Genomic DNA, 24,021 nt, shown 5'->3' on the forward strand with positions numbered 1-24,021 from the left:
TCCTTACACATAGCGTCCCGTTCCCTCCCGGCCACACATGCAGGTCCCCGGTATCTGCAGGAAAGGTGTTAGCGTCACTGCCATTACTGGAGCTGTACAGCAGGATCGGGGGGTGCAGATGCCACTGTACAGTTCCCGGACCCGCAGCGACGCTGTACAGCGGGATCTGCACCCACCGATCCCACTGTACAACTCTAGTAATGGCAGCGACACTATCACCGCTACATTAGATGCAGCCTCTTTCAGTGACCGGGGACCTGCATGTGTAGCCAGGAGAGGGAACATGTGTGCCGGCCCCAATCACCCCCAGCTGCCCCATTCCCCCTTTATGTCATCCCCAACTGCCCCAGTCACCCACAGTCCCCCTTCATTCACCCCCAGCTGCCCCAGTCCCCCTTCAGTCTGCCCCAGTCCGTGCCAGTAACCCCCAGGGGCCCCAGTTTCCCCCAGTCTGCCCCAGTCACCCTCTGTCACCCCTCATCTATACCTGTACTACTACACCCCTCATCTATACCTGTACTACTACACCCCTTATTTACTAAACCTCCACTACTACACTCTGTCTATATGGAGGCACAAAGAAGATCTCCTATAGCAGTGATTTTCAACCTTTTTTGAGCCGCGGCACACTTTTTATACTTAAAAAATCCCGGGGCACACCACCAACCATGGCACAAATGGCACGAAAACAGTACATATTATACATATAGTTAATAATATAGATTCTGAGGGTGCGTTCACACCTACAAGATCTGCAGCAGATTTGATGCTGTGTTCAGTTATTTAAATGAAATCAGCTGCAGATCCTGTAGGTGTGAACGCACCATTAATGTATTTATACTCACTCAGTGTGAAACCTGGGCCTGTTTTCTTCCCCCCCCCTGTGCTTCTCTCCTGTGCTTCTCTCCACCATACTTCTCCCCCCTACTTCTCTCCTGTGCTTCTCTCCACCATACTTCTCCCCCCTGCTTCTCTCCTGTGCTTCTCTCCCCCGTGCTTCTCTCCTGTGCTTCTCTCCCAATGCTTCTCTCCTGTGCTTCTCTCCCCCATGCTTCTCTCCTGTGCTTCTCTCCACCATACTTCTTCCCCCTGCTTCTCTCCTGTGCTTCTCTCCACCATACTTCTCTCCCCCCCTGCTTCTCTCCACCAAACTTCTCTCCCCCCTGCTTCTCTCCGCTGTTTCTCTCCCCCATCCCCATGTTTCTCTCCCCCCCTGCTTCTCTCCCCTGTTTCTCTCCCCCATCCCCATGTTTCTCTCCCCCCTGCTTCTCTCCCCTGTTTCTCCCCCATCCCCAGGTTTCTCTCCCCCATTGTTTTCTCCTGTTTCACAGGGGCACCATAGTTTGGGGAACTTTCCCCGCGGCACACCCGATCATGTGTCGAGGCACACTGGTTGAAAATCACTGTCCTGTACAATATGGGGACACAGAGTGGCACATATTTGGGAAAACTACTTATAGGGGCGCAGAGGGGGCTTGTCTACTACATGGGGGAGCACTGTTACAGTGGAAAGCAATATAGTTGTTGTCTCAAACGCCACTAGAATAGTATCTGACGCTGCAAGGAGAAAAAAATTAGATTTAAATCTAGAATCGTCCCCAAAAAATTTTAAATTGGGATTTTATTTTTTGGCCATATCGCCCAGCCCTAGTGTGGAGATGTTTGAAAGAATGTGATTTTCAGCGTTGAATCATAAATCTGTGTTGGTAAAGTATCAGAACTTTTGTCTGATGCCATTCTAGTTAAACTTATGAAGAAGAAGACAATCACATTTTCCACTTCAAATTTCTTCTTTTGATATGGAAAGACATGTCAGGTAGAACAACAGTTCAAATCTTGAAACAAATGTGCCATCAGTACATACGCTTTAAAGTGACTCTGTACCCACTAATTTCCCACCTCAAACCACTTGTACCTTCAGATAGCTGCTTTTAATCCAAGATCTGTCCCGGTGTCCGTTCGGCAGGGGATGCAGTTATTGTCTTAAAAAACTACTTTTAAACTTGCAGCCCTGTGCCAAACTGGCGTAGCCTAGAGTGACTATGAATTAGGCTGGCACAACTTCTGTGTCCCTCCTCCCCGCCCTCTTCATCATTAGGAATGCTCCAGGCAGGTATTCTCCTATTCCTTACCTGTGAGAACATGGCACATGGGCTGGATCGTTAAGGCACGTTAAGGTTTTCACTGCAGATTAATAGGAGAAATACTGCCAGCGGCATTCCTAATGAGGAGAAGGGTGGGGAGGAGGAGGAACGTAGGGGTGGTGCAAAGTTAGGGCACAGAAAGGCCACGCCAGTTTGTCACAGGGCTGCAAGTTTAAAAGTTATTTTTTAGGACAATAACTGCATCACCTGCCAAACAGACCCCAGGACAGATTAGATTAAAAGCAGCTATCTGAAGGTACAAGTGGTTTGGGGGGGTCAGATTGTGGGTACAGAGTCGCTTTAAGTTTTGCACATAGATAGAATGGCTCCAGTGCTTTAGCCTGGATCAGTGCCCAGGAATGGAACAGCTGATCGCACCTTTTGTGCAGTACATAGAATTATCGCTAGTTAGCTGCACATCTTCCATCTTCTATGATGAAATCTCTGGCGTATAAGACGACTGGGCGTATAAAACGACCCCTGAGATTTTCAGGGGTTTGTCTTATACATCGGAAAATGTTAACCCCTGTCTGACAACAGCAGGGTTTACCAGCCGGAGCCCTACTGCGGTCAGGCAGGGGTTAACTGAAGTGGGAGGCAGGAACCCCCCACCACCCGACTCCCCCTGGCTGCAGGGCCCCCATTGAAAAAAGAAAAAAAACAATTAACTCAAATAGCTCCTCCCGGCAGCTGCGCGTCTCCCGTCATGTTCCCAGCACAGGCAGTGTGATGCAGATACACTGCCTGTGCCGGAGGTCGCTGTAGCTCTCCTGGGCAGCCGAGCATCTCATTGGAGAAGCTCAGAGAGGCTCGGCTGCTGGGAAGTTTCGGGAGAATGCCGGCTGCCAGGAACTGGTGACAGATGGGTTGAATCATTTGGTTTTTTATAGCGGTCGCCTTATACGGTGGGGAGGCAGCTGTTTTTTAGCTCCCCCACCAATCCCGGAATATAAGACGGCAGATTTTTTACAGTAACAATTATTTAAAGTGAATGCACCACTATAACTACTCAATTAAGATTTCCATATCAACTGATTAGTGATGCCACCAACATTGTAATGGTGCCGTCTTTACCACCCATCGCCACCCAGTTCCTGAGATCTCCTCTGGTTTGTACAAAATGTACGGTTTGGTGCAATGGAGGCGGGTCAGCATGTCAATGGGGAGAGGAGATATGGGTGCACTGAGGGCACTGGGTGCCTCAAGTGAACCAAACCAGACATTTGCATAAGTACAAACCGGAGGAAATCTCAGGAACCAGGCGGAGATGGGAGAAACGGACAGCATCATTACAACGCACAGCATCGATCAGGTGATATGGAAGTCTTAATTAAGTAATTGTAGTGGTACATTCACTTTAAGCTAAGCTCAAGACAATGAATAATACATGTGCAAAAATGTATAATCTCAGTGCAAGGATGGATATGTACAGTAAGACACAGTATTAAATATTGTATACAATACCATTGGATGTGTTTGAAGAATATGTTCCTCCTTGGCAGTTTCCAGAAGTAGCAGCATTTAAGAAATTGAATCCACTTGAATTATAGTATTGCATTCCTTGAATTTCCTGCGGATTAGATGGCCTGTAGTTCGATGATGAACGGCTGCTAAATGGAGTCCCTGCACAACTACTGGCAAAATAATCCTGGGTTACTTGTTGGTCGTTTAACTGTGAAAATCGATTCTGATCCACTCTATGCTGAAAGTTCCCAGATGGAGTATGAGTTCTGAACATGGTCTGATAGTTCGAACCATTTCCAAAATAGTTCTGGTTATTTTCAGAAAGATTGTGGTAGAGTGGTTCAGAAAAGGAAGAAACTTGAGAATGACTTGTCAATCCAGGGCCCACGCTGGATGGCCTCAAAACCATTGGTCCTTGGTTTATAACACTTCCTCGGTTGAGTATGGCAGGTGACATGGGTGGAGTCATAAGATGAGATGTACTCTGCGATACCTCCATCTGATCTGAGAAATGGAAATTTTACATAAAAATGTAACACTTTAGGAAAGTACCTTTAACTAGGTTGAAAAAAAGTTGAATAGGATCAACGTTTCATAACAATTTGCTTGAAGAAAAAACTTTGTACTCAAAGGGGGCATAAATGCCTTTTTTAGGCGCAGATGGGGAAGATCAGCGTAAAAATATTCGCAAATGGTATTTTTTGCCCCTTCTGCGCCACCTTTGCCAGTGGGGCGGAGAGGGGGCGTTACGGGGGGTGCGGCTGCATGCAGAGGGGGCGTGGCTTCTACGTGTGCCGCATTTATCATTTTTTGGGTGAAAAGCTGATACTGAAACGTGTGCCAGCTCTTAGCTGGAGTAGGTTTCAAAATGTTCGCACGGACGGACTCCGTGCAATCGGGATTTATGTAAAGGGAATGCGCCTTTCCTTAAAATCCTGAGCTCCGGAGCTGCGGAGACGTTTGTAAGCCCGGCGTAAAAAACGCGAGACTTCATAAATGTCCCCCAATCTATATATAAAATAAGATTTTTAAGATGTTTTGATGATAAATCCCTTCCTGTGTCCAAACAGGGAGAAACCTATCATTCAAAACTGGTGGGACAGTGTTCGGCGTTTGATTAGTGGTGGCTGCTGAAGTTGGATAAAGCCCTAAGGTTGTCTGGAAAACACGGATACAGCCTATTACTATATCCATGTTTTTCAGATAGATAGATGTAACTTCAGCAGCCATCACCAGCCGAACGCTCGGGTTTGGACGAGCTTGAGCATGCTCAATATTCACTAAACTCTAATGCTTATCAATATAGTGTTGAGTTTTTTTTAAAGAGGAACTCCGGAGACAATAAATTGTTCTGAAATAAACTGGTGTCATTTCTGACACTTTCGTCTACCAGTACTTATCAGCTACTAATCTTTAAAACATTAGTTACATTTCCATGCACTACCTACCTGTGAGAGGGATAGTTTCATTATCTTCATTTGAGAAAGAGTGTAGGCCACGAACAAGTCCAGCATGCTGGTTTGGTGACAAATTGGAATATGTCTGTTCTTGAAGGCATTCATTCTTCACTGCAGTGTCATTGGAAAGTCCACCGGATTTGGTTCGGCTGGCAAGGAAGCAGGAGCTTGGAGATGCAGTAAAGGTTGCTTTGCTAGCATCTATTTAAGTACAACAAAAGGATGGCATTGATTTTCAGTAGGTTAACCATGGCAAGTATTGTGCCTGATATGGAAGCATAATACAGTATACCCACATTCATCAGAAGGAAGCAATCGTTGATAACTTAGTTCCATTGAAGTGAATGGAGCTTAATTGCACATCACACCTGAACTGGGAACAAGAGTGGTGCTATCTTTGGAAAAAAGTGTCCATGTTTTTGTAGCGCTGGATAACCCCTTTAAATCACCCCCTTTTCCAATTTTTTACAAAAAAAAAATCACATAAAAAAATCACATTCTTGATCTCACACAGTAAACAGCATAAGTGTAAATTTTGGTTACTTAACATCACTAAGAATATGAATAAAAAGTGATAAAAAATTCACATATACTCATGCAAGATATTGCAGATTATGGTGCAAAAATGACACCTGAAATAGCCCCATAGACCAAAAAATAAAGGAGCACAATAGGGTCATAATAGAGCAATTTTAAACACATTTATGTATTTATTTATTTTTTAAAAGCAGTAAAATATTACGTTATAAAAATTGCCTGTCGTAATTGTACTGACTCGAGAAACATAGATAACTTGTCAGTTTTACCACAGGTGAACAACATATAGACATTTTTTCATCCTTATTCCTTTTTTTATACACAAAACTTTCAGACTGGTGAGATTTTTCTTTTTTTTTTTAGATCCATCAATATTAGGATCCATGAGGGGTCGGACTCATTTCATCTAAAGAGGCCATGGCATTCTGAGCACCAAAGCCTCTCCATTCTTTCATTAGGAAAAAAAAATAAATTGGCAGCACCTCTATGCCTCTGTTAACACTGCAGGTTGCATGCTGCTTAAGTACAGACAAAAATACAAAAAGTGCAACAGCAACCCACAGGTGCAAGATCTTATCGTATATACTCCTTCCAGTGTACACACGATAAAAACCTGCTCTGTAGATATTGAAAAATGAGGATCTTAGCAAACTATTTGATCAAACAGAGTGTTTTTATCGTGTGTATGCTGGGAGAAGTATATACGGTAAGATTTTGCACCTGTGGGTTGCTGCTGCACGTTTTGTATTTTTGTCTGTACTTAAGCCACAAGCAGCGTGCAACCTGCAGTGTGAACAGAGGCATAGAGGTGCTGCCAACTTTTTCTTTTTTTTTCTGTTGAATGTGGGGTGTGTGGCTACCTCATGTTGGCTTGCACTCCACCCATGTCCCAAGGGTGCTATAAAAAGAGATCACTTGGATCCTTTCTGCCCAGTTGTAGGCTTGTTCAGCCCAGGAAAGGTCATTGCTAGTGTGAAAATGCTAGAGTAGGGACCATGTCTCTGAGGACCCCTTAACGTGGTGACATGGTACACTCTGTTTGATCAAATAGTTTGCTAAGACCCTCATTTTTCATCAGGTTCTGGGCGTTCCGACCCCTACTGATCTATGAGCTGGTATTCCGACACTCTTGCCAGCTTTGGGGCCTTCACAATGCCGTGGTCTGCCCTAAAAATCCATTAAAACAGGCAATCATGACACCAGGAAGAGGATGGGTAGAACTGCACCAAAGGACTTCTTACATGTCATGGTAACAATCTGAAGCTTCCCCATTCCTGGTAGTTGCAAAAGGATCCTGGCTGTCAGTATGAGCTTCTGCCTAACGGACTTGCATAACTTTTTTAACTATTCCCACTTTGGCACAATGGAAACTCATTTTCTGGAAAAACAAAACAATAAATTGCATATATTATAAAATAAAAAAACAAAGCTACCTGCATTCTTCATGTATTTATCCAACAAATTCTGGAGCTCATGTTCCTTATCATTGTTAAACTGTGTCTCCACTGCCAGTAGTATATATTCATCAAGTAGCATGCGTATTAAATGGAATGAACCTGTTTGTAAACACGAGGAAGAGTTTATTATTGTTACTATCTCTGTGAACATCTCAACCCTGCCTAGGAAGAGTATGGCAAGACAAAGGGCTTAAAAAATAATTGCTGGACTTTAAATGACCTATTTAAACCAACAAGGAACAGTTTCTGGGACCCTTGGTTGAGTAAGATTAGGTTCAATACATCTACTGCTTGACGGTACACAAATCAGATGAAAGGGTACACAGATGAAAGTAAGATGTCCTTTAATAATGAAAAGCAAATATGACTTGATCCACAATAAGCTTTGCTCTTGTATTTCAGTTTACTTTAACTCTTGTTTAAATATATAAGTGTACAGAAACTTTCCTGAGTCAACTACAAGTAGATCAGCGTTTAGGAACACATTAACACCTTACTTGATCTTATTTAATCCCAACCAATGAACACATAAGCTATAAATTAAAATCGTATATACAAGTACCAGCAATAAAAGTAGAAAGTAGAGAGAAGGGCACTCACCATGTAGCGTGCAAGTTTTTCTTTATTCAGTGATTCATATCACACACAATGCTGGGAGAGGGAGCATGCCGAGTCTTTCTGATTCTACTGGTTTTCTGGAATAGTATATACAGTACAGTGGTACCTCCTCTCTTGAACACCTCAGTGTTCAAACAATTCAGTTCTTGAACCATAAGTTTTGTTTGGTACCCGAACAGTTATCAGAGGTGTTCTGGTACCACTGTTTAGAGCAGGGAATCCCTTCATTATGAAGAGATCCCACACTGCTTTAAGTGGGTTTTCCCAGCCAGAAGCAGAAAACTTCTCTTCTGGAGGGATCCCTGTCTGTACTGCTACTGCTGAGCCGTCTCAGTTTGCTAGCCAGGCGGGGGTTAGGCTGTGATGCTTTGCAAAGAACCACCTCTTAACACCTAGGAGGAGCAGAACACCAAAATCATGGGTGTTGTGCTCCTTTTTGGAAAGGATTTACTTACTTTTTCTGGGTCCAGTTTGTGTATTCATTTTCACTGCAACCTCTAGTGCATTTAACTGCTACTTATTGTATGCCTAGATGAGGTAAACATTGATGCTATTGAATCACCACTTAACTCTTTACACTCTGTGGGCCAAGCTTTTTGCATCTGACTCATGGAGTGTAAAAACCAATTAAATGCATTTCTGTGATTACCTATGGAAAAACTCTGCTCAGTTCTGGAACAGCCTTCTAGAAAAGATAACGTTTGAGAACAGATGTATGACTGTAATTGATAATGTACTAGATCATTACTTAGAGGCTTCAATGAGAAGGTTTGTATTGTTATTTGATTTTTGTTATGATCACACATAACCACTTATGACCACATGACCAAATGGTTAATGTATATTGGGGCCAGTCACTTAAGTGGCAGCAGCAAGGGTCCATTTACTGTAGTAAATGTAGGGGGCAGCAGTCAAGTGGGCTTCTATTACGTCAGCGCAGAGGCCATCTATCCCCAGGGGCAATGGCCAGGGGGCCATATACTATATGGGGGCTGCACAAATAGGACCATTAACTTAATGGTGGATGCACAGAGGGGGCCATGTACTATATGTGGGATGCACAAAGGGGGCTGTTTACTATATGGGGGATGCACAGGGGTACCTTATACTATATAGAAGCTGCACAGAGAGGCCTAATAATATATGGTTCATGCACAGAGATTTATGATATTAATAAGGGAGGGGGGGTTGTACTGATGGGCATAATACTATTTGGGAGCTCCATAGAGGGTCCTAATACTATGAGGGCATAGATGGCCATTATACGTTACAGATGCAACAGGGGGACCAATACAGATGTGCGATTTGTAAAGAGATGAGAATGGTGCAATCTAAAATATTTTTCTAGCAGATTCTGCAGAGAAGAGTCTTGGCTGAAAGAAGTCCTCCAGGCAGAATGGAAAAGAAAATCCAAATAAATCAATGAAAATCAATGAATAGCGGCCGCACAAAACTGACACGTCAGTTTTTTTGTGCGGCCACATGGAATCCTGGCCGGACTGTATACTATGTGTATATACTCAAGCCGGGATTTCATAGTAGTTAATGCAAAGTATTTTCTCAACTGATAATGGACGGTGTTTTAATCTGCAACAACAGCTGTTATTAACTGAAAAAAATTGTTGTGTGTAATTTCTTACATTTATTTATTTTATTGTTTAAATGAGAATAAAGTTTTGATTTACAATAAAATGACTGCCACATATATCATATCATATCATAAAATGGCTGCCACAGAGCAGCCTGTGGTCAACAGTCATTAGGTAAGAATGAGTTTACTTCACTTCCTGGTGGGGGTTGAGTGGGAAAACACAGGGAAGGGGGCAGATAGATGATTGACGCATATTAAAAAGTTATATAACTTTATAATGTGTTTCAATTACTGGGGAAAAGCTTTTTACCAGAGTTGTCCTTTAAGAGATATTTTCCCCCCTCCCCTTACTCTATGTGTGGTCTCAGCACCATTTACAAGCTTATATTCTATATTTTATATATACCTGTATAATACTTCATACAAACCTGTATAAAACTGTGTCTTCTTTCTGCTTAATTTCATCAGTGGACAGTGTCACCTAGGCCGGGGTTTCATGACAGTCGGGGCCTCTCTACCCCTAACTACCATGAAGCCCTGATTAGGTGACAATGTTAACTAGTAAAATGGAGCGAGAGATAGGGGTGTGACAGTGTCATTTTAACCAATGGCAAACAAATAAAGCACACGCATGAAGGATAAATTAGTCTATATCTCTCAATTGATACATTTAAAAAAATGCTTTTACATTTTGAGGCTGGGTTCACACTACGTATATTTCAGTCAGTATTGTGGTCCTCATATTGCAACCAAAACAAGGAGTGGATTAAAAACACAGAAAGGCTCTGTTCACACAATGTTGAAATTGAGTGGATGGCCGCCATATAACAGTAAATAACTGCCATTATTTCAATATAACAGCCGTTGTTTTAAATAACAGCAAATATTTGCCATTAAATGGTGGCCATCCACTCAATTTCAACATTGTGTGAACAGAGCCTTTCTGTGTTTTCAATCCACTCCTGATTTTAGTTTCCAATATGAGGACCACAATACTGACTGAAATATACGTAGTGTGAACCCAGCCTAAAGCCAGTTTCACACATAAAGTACCGAAGCAAGTTCCACTGTGATACTCTGTACTGTTAGCCACGACCTACTTAACTCTAACAAGAGAATGCATTACCTGTCCTCGCTCCTGCGATGCGGTATATGTGGAAGTGGCCTAAATATGTTACATTTAATGATGAGCGAGTACTAAAATGCTCGGGTGCTCGTTACTCGAGAGGAATATCTACCGATACTCGAGTGCTCGTTTCGAGTAACAAACCCCTATTGAAGTCAATGGGAAACTCAAGCATTTTTGCAGGCGACCCAAGTTCAGTAGAGGGAAGGTCGTGTGAAAACCTGTCAACCTCAGAAAATGATGGAAACACAACGGAAATAGACAGGAAACAGCAGGGGCAGCATGTATGGATGCCTCTGTGGCTGCCTAATTGCACCATTATGCCTAATTCTTATAAACAGCCTGGTTAAAACAGAGGTAGGCATATGAACCACCCAAAAACTCAGCCTGACACAGCATGGCAGTGAAAACACAGTAAACCATTTAAACAGAGGTAGCATATGAACAACCCCAAAATTTTGCCTGAAACAGCGTGGCGGTGAGGAAAGAGTGACCAAGGTAGAAGCGATAGCCAGTGAGCCTCCCAAAAATTAAACCAGGCACAGCATGGCAGTGAGGACACAGAGAACCATTAAAAGTCAGTGAGGAAGCAAGTGAGCCTCCCTAAAAATTGGAGTGAGGCCAGGGGCTGGGATTTATAGATGACACAAACCTAGGTGCTGATAGCTAACTGGCTAGGCCAGCTCTCAGTCACCATCAAGGGTACACCTGATGCTGATCGACCGGGGGTGGTGAGGCCCTGGCTACGGCTACACAAAAAAAAGATAACACAGCTCCTCCGCAGAATTTGACTTTGACTATAGCAGTTGGAGTAACATTCCCTGCACCTCTCCCCCACCGCTGTTTTGATTTTGAATTTGACTTTGGCTGTAGCAGTTGGAGTAATATTCCCTGCACCTTTCCCCCTCCGCTGTTTTGATTTTGAATTTGACTGTAGCAGTTGGAGTAACATTTCCTGCATCATGTGATGTTCATGGGGTATGGCTGTCTCAGCACAATACTCAACATAAATGCAGAACTGATGTGACTCCTAAATTGTAAGAAAAAAAGAGACACAAACACAGAATTAGACAGCAAAGTTTTCATTGTTCATTGTAGCACTATTTTGGTAATAAAAAGAAACACGTTTGTGCATTTTTGAAGATCCTTCTCATATTTAATTTGGAAGATGGGCAAGGTCAGCTTCCTTCATTTTATTTCTCCTGTTTTTGAAAGGCAATTTTCTGCCATGTTCTGCCCCTTCACAGCCAGAGGAGTATGTATCTCCTCACAGTGCAAGGATCTGCAGGCCCCTGTGGCAGGGAATGGGCAGACAAAACCAATAATCCACTCTTAGGCTGGGTTCACACACAGTATATTTCAGGCAGTATTTGGTCCTCATGTCAGGTCCTTATAGCAACCAAAACCAGAAGTGGATTAAAAACACAGAAAGGCTCTGTTCACATAATGTTGAAATTGAGTGGATGGCCGCCATATAACAGTAAATAACTGCCATTATTTCAATACAGCCATTGTTTTAAAATAACAGCACATATTTGCCATTAAATGGCGGCCATCCACTCAATTACAACATTATGTAAACATAGCCTTTCTGTGCTTTCAATCCACTCCTGGTTTTGGTTGCTATAAGGACCTGACATGAGGACCAAATACTGCCTAAAATATACTGTGTGTGAACCCAGCCTTAAGGAGAAAGATATTTCCGCAACCTTTGGACAATTTTCAGAGTTGTGTATCACTGAGCATTATCTTTCTAGAATGAGCAAAACACTGTGCAGTCTTTGTTACGATTTTGTAATAAATTTGTAATAAATGTGCTCAGACTCAGGGTCCAGAAAAGAGTTCCTGGGAGCTTGGTGGTGGATCTGTATCCCTTCTTTCCCTGGAGGGGCCAGGCTGTGGGGAAGGAGACTGAGCTGCTGGAGCAAGGGTTCCACTCCCTTGGGTAGCGTAGGTGGACTGTGTGGAAGACTGGGTGGTCAGTGGCGTAGCCACCGTGGTCGCGGGGGTCGCCGCCGCGACCTGGCCCGCCACAAGGGGGGCCCCCGGGGCCCCCCGATCAATCACTCTTGTGACCGCAAGCATTGTTTTGCTTGCGGTCACAAGAGTCTGGCCCCGTCTTTCCCACGGCTGCTGCGCGGCTGCCGGGGGTGTCGCGTCTTACCCCCGGCAGCGCGCGCATCCCAGAACTCCCTGCGCGCCTTGGGCCCTGACTTCCGGTTTCCGGCGCGCAGGGAGTTCTGGGATGCGCGCGCTGCCGGGGACAGATCGAAGGAGTGAGGATCAACGTGGGAGCGCGATGTCAGGTGAGTTAAGTTTTGTTTTTTTATCAGCCTGTACCGGTGGGGGGAAAGGAGGGGGGCATCTATGAGGGTGGGGGGAAAGGAGGGGGGCATCTATGAGGGTGGGGGGAAAGGAGGGGGGCATCTATGAGGGTGGGGGGAAAGGAGGGGGGCATCTATGAGGGTGGGGGGAAAGGAGGGGGCATCTATGAGGGTGGGGGGAAAGGAGGGGGGCATCTATGAGGGTGGGGGGAAAGAGGGGGCCATCTATGAGGGTGGGGGAAAGAGGGGGCCATCTATGAGGGTGGGGGAAAGAGGGGGCCATCTATGAGGGTGGGGGGAAAGAGGGGGCCATCTATGAGGGTGGGGGGGAAGAGGGGGGCATTTATGAGGGTGGGGGGAAAGAGGGGGGCCATCTATGAGGGTGGGGGGAAGGAGGGGGCCATCTATGAGGGTGGGGGGAAAGAGGGGCCATCTATGAGGGTGGGGGGAAAGAGGGGCCGTCTATGAGGGTGGGGTGAAAGAGGGGGCCATCTATGAGGGTGGGGGGAAAGAGGGGGGCCATCTATGAGGGTGGGGGGGGTAAAGGGGACCATCTATAAGGGAGGGAGGAAGGGGACCATCTATAAAGGGGGGGAAAGGGGACCATCTATAAGGGAGGGGGGGAAAGGGGACCATCTATAAGGGAGGGGGGGGAAAGGGGACCATCTATAAGGGAGGGGGGGAAAGGGGACCATCTATAAGGGAGGGGGGAAGGGGACCATCTATAAGGGAGGGGGGGGGAAGGGGACCATCTATAATGGAGGGGGGGGAAGGGGACCATCTATAAGGGAGGGGGGGGGGAAGGGGACCATCTATAAGGGAGGGGGGGGAGGGGACCATCTATAAGGGAGGGGGGGGAGGGGACCATCTATAAGGGAGGGGGGGGAAGGGGACCATCTATAAGGGAGGGTGGGGGGAGAGTGGGCCATCTATAAGGGAGGGTGGGGGGAGAGGGGACCATCCATAAGGGAGGGAAAGGAGAGAGGGGGCCATCTATAAGGGAGGGGGTAGAGGGGGCCATCTATAAGGGAGGGGGTAGAGGGGGCCATCTATTTGGGGGGGGCAACATAGGGGGAGAGGGAATACACAGAGGGGGGCATATATTATTAGGAGGTCACATAGAGTCAGGGCTACCCACTAAATGAGGGTGTAAAGGGGACAGTACAGATGTGCAGTGTGTAGAGAGATGGAGATGGTGTCAGAGTGTGGAGCCTAATATGTCTGTCTGGCAGATTCTGTGGATTCGTGGCTCGGAGAAGTTCTCATAACGGCCTAGGACGGATGGAGAAGAAGATGAAAAGGAAAGAACTCCGATCAGAGAAGACGTCTCCTGTGAGTCACCTGATATAACTGCACTGTAATGTATATGGTGTATAGAACCTGTGTAGAGCTGGGGCCACCTCTATATGACTGGATGAGGTGATTTAGTGTACTGGATTTGGTCAGTAACAATATGGTGGTGATGGTGATGGTAGTGGTTGTGGTGTGGCGGTAATGTTTCCTCCCTATATACTGGTATTACTGGTAATATTGGTCTCAGTATACAGGATTTGGTCGGTAACAGTATGGCGGTAATAGGTAATATCTGTCTTGGTGTGTGTGTGTGTGTGTATATATATATATATATATATATATATATATATACAGTGGTACCTTGGTTTAAGAGTAACTTCGTTTAAGAGCGTTTTGGTTTAAGAGCTCACAGTTTTTCAAAATTGTGACTTGGTTTAAGAGCATTGCTTTGGTTTAAGAACTTCCTGTATTGGGTGGTAGCGCGAGTGGAGAAGGGGCATGGCCTGCATAGCGGGGTCTACAGCACTGTACTCTAAACACCTTCCAAATCATAGCAGATCCCCTTCAGGCTGGGGCTTACATCAGGGGACAGGACTGTGGGGGGGGGGGGGGGGTAATCTCTCCATAGCTGTAACCCCTCTCTCCCCGGACAGAGAGTGCTGCATGTATGTGCCCACATCTGCCCTGCTCATTCCTTCATACTCCCTGCAGTCTCTATCAGCCCTTGTGTTTCCCATCCTCTCCATTACTGTACAGTACAGAATAATAAATATATTTGGGGTGTGGAACCAATTGTCTGCATTTACATGATTTCTTATAGGAAAATTTGCTTTGGTTTAAGAGTGGATTTGGATTACAAGCACGGTCCTGGAACGAATTATGCTCATAATCCAAGGCACCACTGTGTATATATATATATATATATATATATATATATATATATACACACACAACAATAGCATCACTTGGTCGTAAAAGGAGGGGGGGGGGCCCCAAGTTGGCCTCTCGCACCAGGGCCCAGGAGACATTAGCTACGCCCCTGTGGGTGGTGGATAAGTTATTGGACACATTATCCACTATCCACGTCAGCACCTGTTCACGCTGCAGCAGTTTCAATAGTGGTGTACCCTGAGACCCCGTAAGTTGCGAGAAGAAGCAGGGATTGAATGTCTGTGGTGTGCCACTGCTTCCTCCTCAATGGGTGCTGCTGTGTCACCCTGCCCAGAATCACAGCCTCTGCCCACTGCATCACTTGGAACCCCACACCCTCGACCCTTACCCCTGGAGTTCACCATTTTATGGACACTGCGCAGTCAAGACTGAGATGGCTGCACTACAGATCAGTAGTGGATTATAATAGGGGCGTTTCGGGCGGCAGCCCGGGGCCCTGAGGTCCTGGGGGGCCCATGACCACCCAAAAAGACTTATGCCTTCAGTGGTGTACTGTCTCCTGGCTACACTTCTGGAAAAAGTGGAAAAAAAATCAAGAATGTTTAGATGGAGTGCACGTCTCACCACACAGGACCCTTTCGTTCGGCTTCAATCCAATAGTAAACGTAGGAGACAGCACTTCTTGTGAAAAAAAACGTTTTTTCACAAGAAGTGCTGTCTCTTACGTTTACTACTTTTGGAGGTAGTCATATAGAGTCTGTGTGTAAGTGCTGCTATATGATGTATAGCAGCACTTACACAGGGCAATTAGCAGTGAGCTTGGATATGCCCACAGTAAGAAATACAGAAATAAGAAAATTTACTGGTGGTCAGGTCCCACTAGTTTTTGGGAGGCTGTGAGATACAATCTGTTGGTGGCTGGACCAATACACTCTGCAAGCAGTAGTGAACTTAAATATGGCTTGAGTAAGAAAGAAAGAAATCTGGAAATATACTAGTGGTCCCAATAGTTTTTGGGGGCCTGTGAGATACAATCTGGTGGTGGCTGGACCAATACACTCTGTGACACCCCCTTACAATGAGCAGTGAAGTTCTATGCAGGTGTACTACAAATCACAGCAATACAAGGTATTTCAGCAGCACCACCAGCCGCAAAATCATAAAAGACTACTGACTACTGAGCACTTCTTAGGGGTCTGTATGCAACACCTAATGTCCCCTTTCTGCCAGCAGCCGATCACAAATCGTGGTAGCTGCACTGCAAGTCCCAGCCAGCAGTCTGTAGTAATACAATTTAAAAGCAATTTGAAGGGCTGTTTGTTTGTATTGCTAGTATTCCCTGCCTACTGGAACGCTATTTCCCTCCCTTACGCTCTCCCTGACCAGCAGCATCTCTGTCCCTAATCTCTTCCAGCATACATGTGAGCCGAGCCTTGCCAGCCACACTTTTTATATGGCAGGGTCATCTGATTTGGCCAACCAATCGCTGCTATTGACATGTATGGGTCCCACATGATCACAGGATGTACCAAAGAGTGTCCTGCATGTTTATTGGCTGAGAAATAGTGCCCAAACTTACAGGTAATGGATGACAAGATTTTCTCGAGCATCGCGAGATGCTTGTCCGAGTACCGAGTACTATCGACTACCCTAATGCTCGAACGAGTACCAAGCTCGGACGAGCATGCTCGCTCATCACTAGTTACATTTAACATCATGCATCAGTATAGGCAAGTTTTCTTTGTGACACAGCCCCTTTAACAGTGCCCATACACCTTCAATAACTAATGGCCGAACGATCATCTGGCCGTCAGTTATCTCTTCCATCTGGCCCCTGTCCTCCCCATACTGTACATAGAAATGTTTGGTTCGGCCAAGCATTCCTGTTTTCTCTGTAGGGAAGGGTAATCTCTTCCAGAACAAAGCGGTCAAGCTGAAATTTTCCATTAAGCCTGATCCCTATCATCAACGACATCGTCCGTCAGTGGTCGTTTGGTAAATAAAAGTATAAGGTGTATGGGAACTTTACAACTGGAAATTCTATAAATAGTAAATTAAAACATAATATGACACAACACTTTTTTAACCAGAAAAAATATTCACCACACATCTCCCTATGCAACAGGGAACTGTGATGGCTGTGCAAATGAGTGCTGATCACTGAGATCAGCAGTTGTTTACAGATGGGCTCATGCTGTTTAATATGGTTAGTAGGACAGAGGTCCTTTAACATGTCACAATATGTAATGGAGCAAATAAAGAAGCAGTTGAACTCATTCCTGGACCTCTGACTATGCGGCAATATTTTGTATTGGGCCTGTAAATTAACATGATGGATTGAAGGACTTAGGCGTCCTTCTTACCAGAAACTAACCAATAGCCGTAGCTCCTATTTTGGAAGGTGGCAGTTTGATTTAAGCTATTTTTCTATTAATATTCATTTTATTATTATTATTATTATTATTATTATTATTATTATTATTATTATTATTACATACCAAAACTTGCTGCATTGTTTAATGTCAGATTGTGCATAACTCGTGCTCCAAAGAAACTCCATTTCAATAAAAAATCCTGGGCCCTCTTCTTTAGTGATTTCCCATTTTGCTTGCTTGCCTGGAAATGGAACAAAAAATTTACATTCTGCTAAGTCAGTATAACCAAAAAATATAAATGTGCCGTAAAAGTCAGTGAGAAAAATGTACTTGAAGTAGTTTGAGGCTAAAAAAAGAAATAAAAAATGTTTTGTTTTTTTTTTTTTTAAGTCAGTGGCCCTTTTGAGGCAGGGTCCAACTATGAAGAACTGTTAAAAACGCTTCTTCTTCCTGCTTACATATTGCCATAAAGGAAGTGGAGTAAATGTGTATATATTTGGGTATAAACCAAGTCAACAGTTGTTTAAGGTCCCGTTCACACAACATAAAAAAATGGCTGTTGTTGCAGATTTCAGCAACGGCCGTTGTTTATTGACAGTGGACAGCTGCATTTGTTTTTATGGAACACCGGCCGCACTGTATACACTCTGTGTACAGTGCGGCCATTGTTCTCTACGGCCGCACAAAAACCTGACATGTCTATTTTGTGCGGCTGCAATTCACTGGCTGTACTATCTATTGTGTGATATGGTTTATTGGAGTGCGGGCACAGCCAAACGTGCCCACATTCCAATTCAAAAGAATTGAAGTTCATCCATCCGGTACTGCAGAACCGGCCAGATGAACTTCACGGACAGAGACCACTCTGTGACACGGCCGTATCAGCGCCAGCGCAGGGTCGCCGCCAGCACAGAGATCCTGGTGGCTTGGTCCATTTTTCAAATCAACTTTTCCAGCCATCTGCACCAATTTCTTCAAAAGCAAATAGGGCCGCTCTATGCACTGGAGGTAGACTCAGTGCCCCAGAACACAAACATCCCCTCCTCTCGGGGCTGGACCAGTCTCCACTGCATTTAGCAGCCCTAATTGCATATAAATAAACTGGCACAGATAGCGAGAACCTGGTGGCAAATTGAGAAATGAATCGTGCCACCAGGACCTCCAGGCCAACGCCGACCAGGTGATATAAAAAAGATTTTTATTAGCTTTAGTGGTACATTCGCTTTAAGCCTTCTGATGGTCAGTATGTGTTGAATTGGTTTAATGAGAAACTGAACTGAATGTGGACACCAAGCGTTTTCATGTTGTTTCTCTGTGTTGAGTAAGGGAAACTGTAACAACACTGACTTTAGCAAGAATTTCCTTTTAAGATAATAATAATAATAATAATAATAATAATAATAATAATAATAATAATAATAATAATAATTAAGTGCTTTGACTAAGTAATACATAAGTAAATTTCCCAAAATCTCATTCCAATTTTAGTAAATTTAGCAGCGCTTACATCTGGACTATTCCACTTCACAATAACTGCACTTGACTGAGTTGACTGAGTAAAATCAAGTAGATGTACAATGCCTAAGAAAACTCAATTCTACTTGTACTGTCTTGGACATTTGTACCTAAAATAACTTAACAATGTGTCCACTCACATTTATCAATACACGTAAATTCTTGTGTATAAGGATTATAGTTAGTGTTGAGTGGACCTTTTAAACTGTTGGAGTTTAGCAACAATCTCCAAACCTGAATGCTCTCCAAACCTAAATGCTTGGCATTTGATTCCCCATAGCCACAGTAGTTGGAAGCCACCGGAGAGCGTTGCCAAACACTAAAAGTTTGACTGGTCTGCTTAACACAAATTACAGTCTTTCTTACCCATACAGTATGTTGAATGTGTAAAATAACAAAACATGTTCCATATTTGAGGAGTTAAATGAATTTTCTGATGCATTATCAATATAAAAGTAAATTACCTTGATAACCCTTTGCTCAACAACATTATCAAGCCACTCAATGAAGGACTCCACTGTTGCATTTTTCTTTAAAAGATCTTTCAGCTCTTGAAACACTAGTAAAAAAATAAAAAAGTGAATAGGTCGTTCAGCTGGTTTTAAGGTTTTTTTTGTAAAACTTTCCAGGCCCTTTTTATTCCTAGATTGGAATTTCAGGTTCAAGCCTATAAAATAATTTACAGAGTAGGACCACGTTCACACAACGTATAAAATCAATAAACAACAACTGTTGCAGTTCGCGGCAACGGCCGTTGTTTATTGACAGCAGCCATCTGCATTGTTTTCTATTGAACCACAGCCACACTGTATACACACTGGGGAAGATTTATCAAACATGGTGTAAAATTAAACTGGCTCAGTTGCCCCTAGCAACCAATCAGATTCCACATTTCATTCTTCAGAGACTCTTTGGAAAATAAAAGGTGTAATCTGATTGGTTGAAGGGGCAACTTAGACAGTTTCACTTTACACCATGTTTGATAAATCTCCCCCACTGTACACACTGCGGCCGTGGTTTGCATTTTGTCTATTCAGTGAATAGCGGCTTCACAAAATAGATTGTGAACACATGTGCCCGCATGTGTTCCAATTAACCCTTTGAGGACCAGGCCCAAAATGACCCAGTGGACCGCGCAAATTTTGATCGTAGTGTTTCCGTTTTTCCCTCCTCCCCTTCTAAGAGCTCCAGCACTTTCAGTTTTTTATCTACACGGCCATTTAAGGGCTTATTTGTTACAGGAATAGTTGTACTTTGTAATGGCGTCATTCATTTTACCATAACATGTATGATGGAATTCCAAATATATTATTTATGAAGATATAAATTGGTGAAATCGCAAAAAAGAATGCAATATGGTAACGTTTGGGGGGTTCCTGTGTCTACATAATGCACTATATGGTAAAAGCGACATGATACCATTACTCTATAGGTCAGTACGAACACAACCATATGCAGGTTTAAGCAGATTCTCTAATGTTATATATTTTTTTTAAATGAAATCCTTTTTTTTGGCAATTAATTATAAATAAATTGGGACTATTGTGGCGCTTATAACGGTTTTATTTTTTCACCTACGGGGCTGTATGGGGTGTCATTTTTTCCGCCATGATCTCTAGTTTTTATTAATACCATATTTGTGAAGATCGGACGTTTTGATCACTTTTTATTAATTTTTTTATATATATAATGTAACATAAAATCGGTAATCCGCGCACTTTTTTCCCTCTTTTCGTCTACGCCGTTTACCGTTCGCAATGACGCTTGTTATATTTTAATAGATCGGACAATTACGCACGCTACGGTATATTATATGTTTATCTATTTATTTATTTTTATATGTTTTATTTATATAATGGGAAAGGGGGGTGATTTCAACTTTTATTGGGGGAGGGGTTTTGGGGTACTGTGTTAGTGTTTTTAACTTTTTTTTTTTTACACATTTGAAGTCCCTTTGGGGGACTTTTACATACACTACTTGGATTTTTACACTGATGAATGCTATGCCATAGGCATAGCATTGATCAGTGTTATCGGCGCTCTGCTCATTGAGCCTGCCTGTGCAGGCTCAGTGACCAGAGCGCCGATCGGACCACACGGAGGCAGGTGAGAGAGCTCCGGCGGCCCGTTTTACCGATCGGGACCCCCGCAGTCACACTGCGGGGGTCCCGATCGGTAAGTGACAGGGGACTCCCCCTGTCACTTACACTTAAACGCCGCGGTCGCGCCGCGATCGCGGCGTTTAAGGAGTTAATGACACGCAGCAGCGCGATCGCTGCAGCGTGTCATTGCCGGTGAGGTCCCGGCTGCCGGCCCCCACCTGCTATGAAGCGCGCTCCGCTCCGGAGCACGCGTCATAGCGGGAAAAACACCCAGGGCGTACAGTTACGCCCTAGGTCGTCTGGGGACAGACTTCCATGGCGTAACTATACGCCCTGGGTCGTCTAAGGGTTAAAGGAAAAGTCCAGCAAATTTTTTTATTAAAGTATTGTATTGCCCCCCAAAAGTTATACAAATCACCAATATACACTTATTACAGGAAATGCACATAAAGTGCTTTTTTTCCCCTGCACTTACTACTGCATCAAGGCTTCACTTCCTGGATAACATGGTGATGTCACGACCCGACTTCTAGAGCTGTGCGGGCTGTGGCTGCTGGAGAAGATGATTGCAGAGGGATGCTCAGTGTCCCTCCAGTTCCCTGTGTCCCTCAGTGTCCCCCTGCCATCATCCTCTCCAGCAGCCACAGCCCGCACAGCTCTGGGAGTCGGGTCGTGACATCACCATTTTATCCAGGAAGTGAAGCCTTGATGCAGTATTAAGTGCAGGGAAAAAAGCACTTTATAAGCATTCCCCGTAATAAGTGTGTATTGGGGAATTGTATAACTTTTGGGGGGCAATACAATACTTTAATAAATATTTCACCGGACTTCTCCTTTAAGATAAAGTGATGTTCACTGTGTTTAATTTTTTTTTTTTTTTTTTTTAATAAAAAGACTCCCAAAATAAAAGTTAAAATTGAAATATAGAAAAATAGAAATAAACATATTTGGTATCACTGCATATAGAATTGTCCGATCTTTTAAAATTCACTATTCTTAATCCTGCATGGCAAATGGAGTAAATGGGGGAAAAAATTATTGAAACACCAAAGTTGCAGATTTTTGGTCACATCATATAAAAAAAATTAATAAAAAAAGTTTGTATGGAAATCAAAATTGTACACTATAATCTATGAATCGTGTTGCAAAGAGTAAGCCCTAAAACAGCCCTTACTATAACTTGAATGGTATAAGAACAAAACCACCCAAAGTTTGCTAAATTGTTGTTTGTTTCTTTTTTCAGATTGACCTCACAAATAAATGGATATTATCTTAGAGGCATTACATTGATGTTAAAAACTTTGAGAAAATCTCTCTCTGCTTATTAACAGAAATATTTAGATGTGCTAGTATGAGAAAATGAATGTACTTGAGAAGAAACTATAAACTCACACTCGGTGTAGGCATCAATATCTGAGTCAGCTCCACTACAGCTGCTCAGAAGAGCCTGGGAACCAATACTATACAAGTCTACTTTTTCAATGTCAGATGTCATGGCATTCACCGTGTTCTGATCAAATAACGCAGGTCGAGCAATCTGGAAGTGAAAATATAGAAAGTTTATTTACATTATTTTTATGTACGTTATATAAGCAACATTTTTAAATGAATTTTCCTGTCTGCCCTATTAAAGGGGTTATCCAGCACTACAAAAATATTCCAGAGACAGCACCACTCTTGTCTGTAGTTCAGATATGGTTTGCAGTTAAGCTCCATTCACTTCAATGGAACTGAGTTAAATAACCTGCCCCAAACTGGAGACAAGAGCGGTGCTGTCTCTGGAAGACAGTAGCCATGTTTTTGTAGCGCTGGATAACCCCTTTAATTGTAAACCACACCTGAACTGGGGACAAGAGTGGTGGTGTCTCTGGAAGAAAGTGGCCATGTTTTTGTAGTGCTGGATAACCCCTTTGAAGGAGTTGCCCAGCAAAAATGTTTTTCTTTCAAATCAACTGGTTTCAGAAAGTTATACAGATTTGTAATTTAGTTCTATTAAAAATTCTCAAGTCTCCCCATGCTTATTAGCTACTATATGTTCTGCAGGAAATGTTGTTTTATTTTCAGTCAAACACAGTGCTCTCTGCTGACATCTCTGGCCGAGACAAGAACTGTCCAGAGCAGGAGAGGTTTTGTATGGGGATTCATAGAAAACCAAGACAGAGTTCCTGTCTCGGCCAGAGATGTCAGCAGAGAGCACTGTGTCAGACTGAAAATAAAACATTTCCTGCAGGACATATAGTAGGTGATAAGTATGGGAAAACTTTTGATTTTTTTAATAGAAGTAAATTACAAATCTGTATAACTTTCTGACACTAGTTGATTTGAAAGAAAAAGACTCTTTCTGAGCTCTTACTGTTACCATCCAGTTTATAAAAATATGTAAGGCAAACTGTGTATTAAAAAAATAAAGTTACATTACAAAATTATATAGCTTTGTTAAAGGGGAAGTCTGCTCCAGTCTGTCCCACTGGTGCAACTGGAGTTGACAGTTTATGTGACCAACTTTACAGAGACCTGAGCTTGCCATGCTGTGGTAAGTTCAGGGAAAATGCACTATAGGTGCATTTCCCATAATAAGTGTCTATTAGTAATTTTCATAACTTTTGTTGGGCAATAACATATCTTAAAATTATTTTGCCCAGACTTTTCCTTTAAAGAAAATATTTAAAAACAAAGAAAGGAACCTTGTGGTTTGACAAAGGGAGCCCAGTGCTCCAGAAACGTGTTACCATTGGATTAATAAACGCTGAATAGCCTATAGACATCTGGTCTGCGCAGAGTATTTGTATCCTTGTTTTTGTCCTATATTGGATTTTGTATTTGCCTCTCTTTGTATTAGTCATTGATCTGACTTTATTTTAATGGATCTGGTGAACCCAACAATGCTTACTTCATACCGTGACCAAAACTTACTTGAGCCAAATGCAAGAATGAGGTTTGTCTTTTCAAGGAAGACACAAATCTTCGGACAATTGGCAATTTCTTTTCCGAGAGACATTCTGGAAGGTTTTCCAATGATGAAATCACCCACTGTTCCCAATGTTTAGCAAAGTTTCTTATGTCTGCTAGTAAACTAACAAACCAAATTAGATTACTAAAACAAGGTGGGACTTGACAAGACAGTCTA

The 24,021-nt window shown here is 43.3% G+C and overlaps 1 protein-coding gene across 1 annotated transcript in view; it reads right to left on the reverse strand.

Moving 5' to 3' along the window:
• RFX6 (regulatory factor X6) overlaps positions 1 to 24,021 on the reverse strand; it is a 75,604-nt gene that overhangs the window by 16,379 nt on the left and 35,204 nt on the right. The window contains exons 11-17 of the mRNA XM_069973680.1: positions 23,808 to 23,967; positions 22,287 to 22,431; positions 19,257 to 19,351; positions 17,401 to 17,518; positions 7,036 to 7,158; positions 5,057 to 5,266; positions 3,609 to 4,112 (exon numbers count right to left, since the gene is read on the reverse strand). Coding sequence (XP_069829781.1) covers positions 3,609 to 4,112; positions 5,057 to 5,266; positions 7,036 to 7,158; positions 17,401 to 17,518; positions 19,257 to 19,351; positions 22,287 to 22,431; positions 23,808 to 23,967 — 1,355 coding nt within the window. The remainder of the gene's footprint in view (positions 1 to 3,608; positions 4,113 to 5,056; positions 5,267 to 7,035; positions 7,159 to 17,400; positions 17,519 to 19,256; positions 19,352 to 22,286; positions 22,432 to 23,807; positions 23,968 to 24,021) is intronic.

This window comes from Dendropsophus ebraccatus, chromosome 6, assembly GCF_027789765.1.
Source record: "Dendropsophus ebraccatus isolate aDenEbr1 chromosome 6, aDenEbr1.pat, whole genome shotgun sequence".
NCBI classification, from domain to species: Eukaryota; Metazoa; Chordata; class Amphibia; order Anura; family Hylidae; genus Dendropsophus; species Dendropsophus ebraccatus.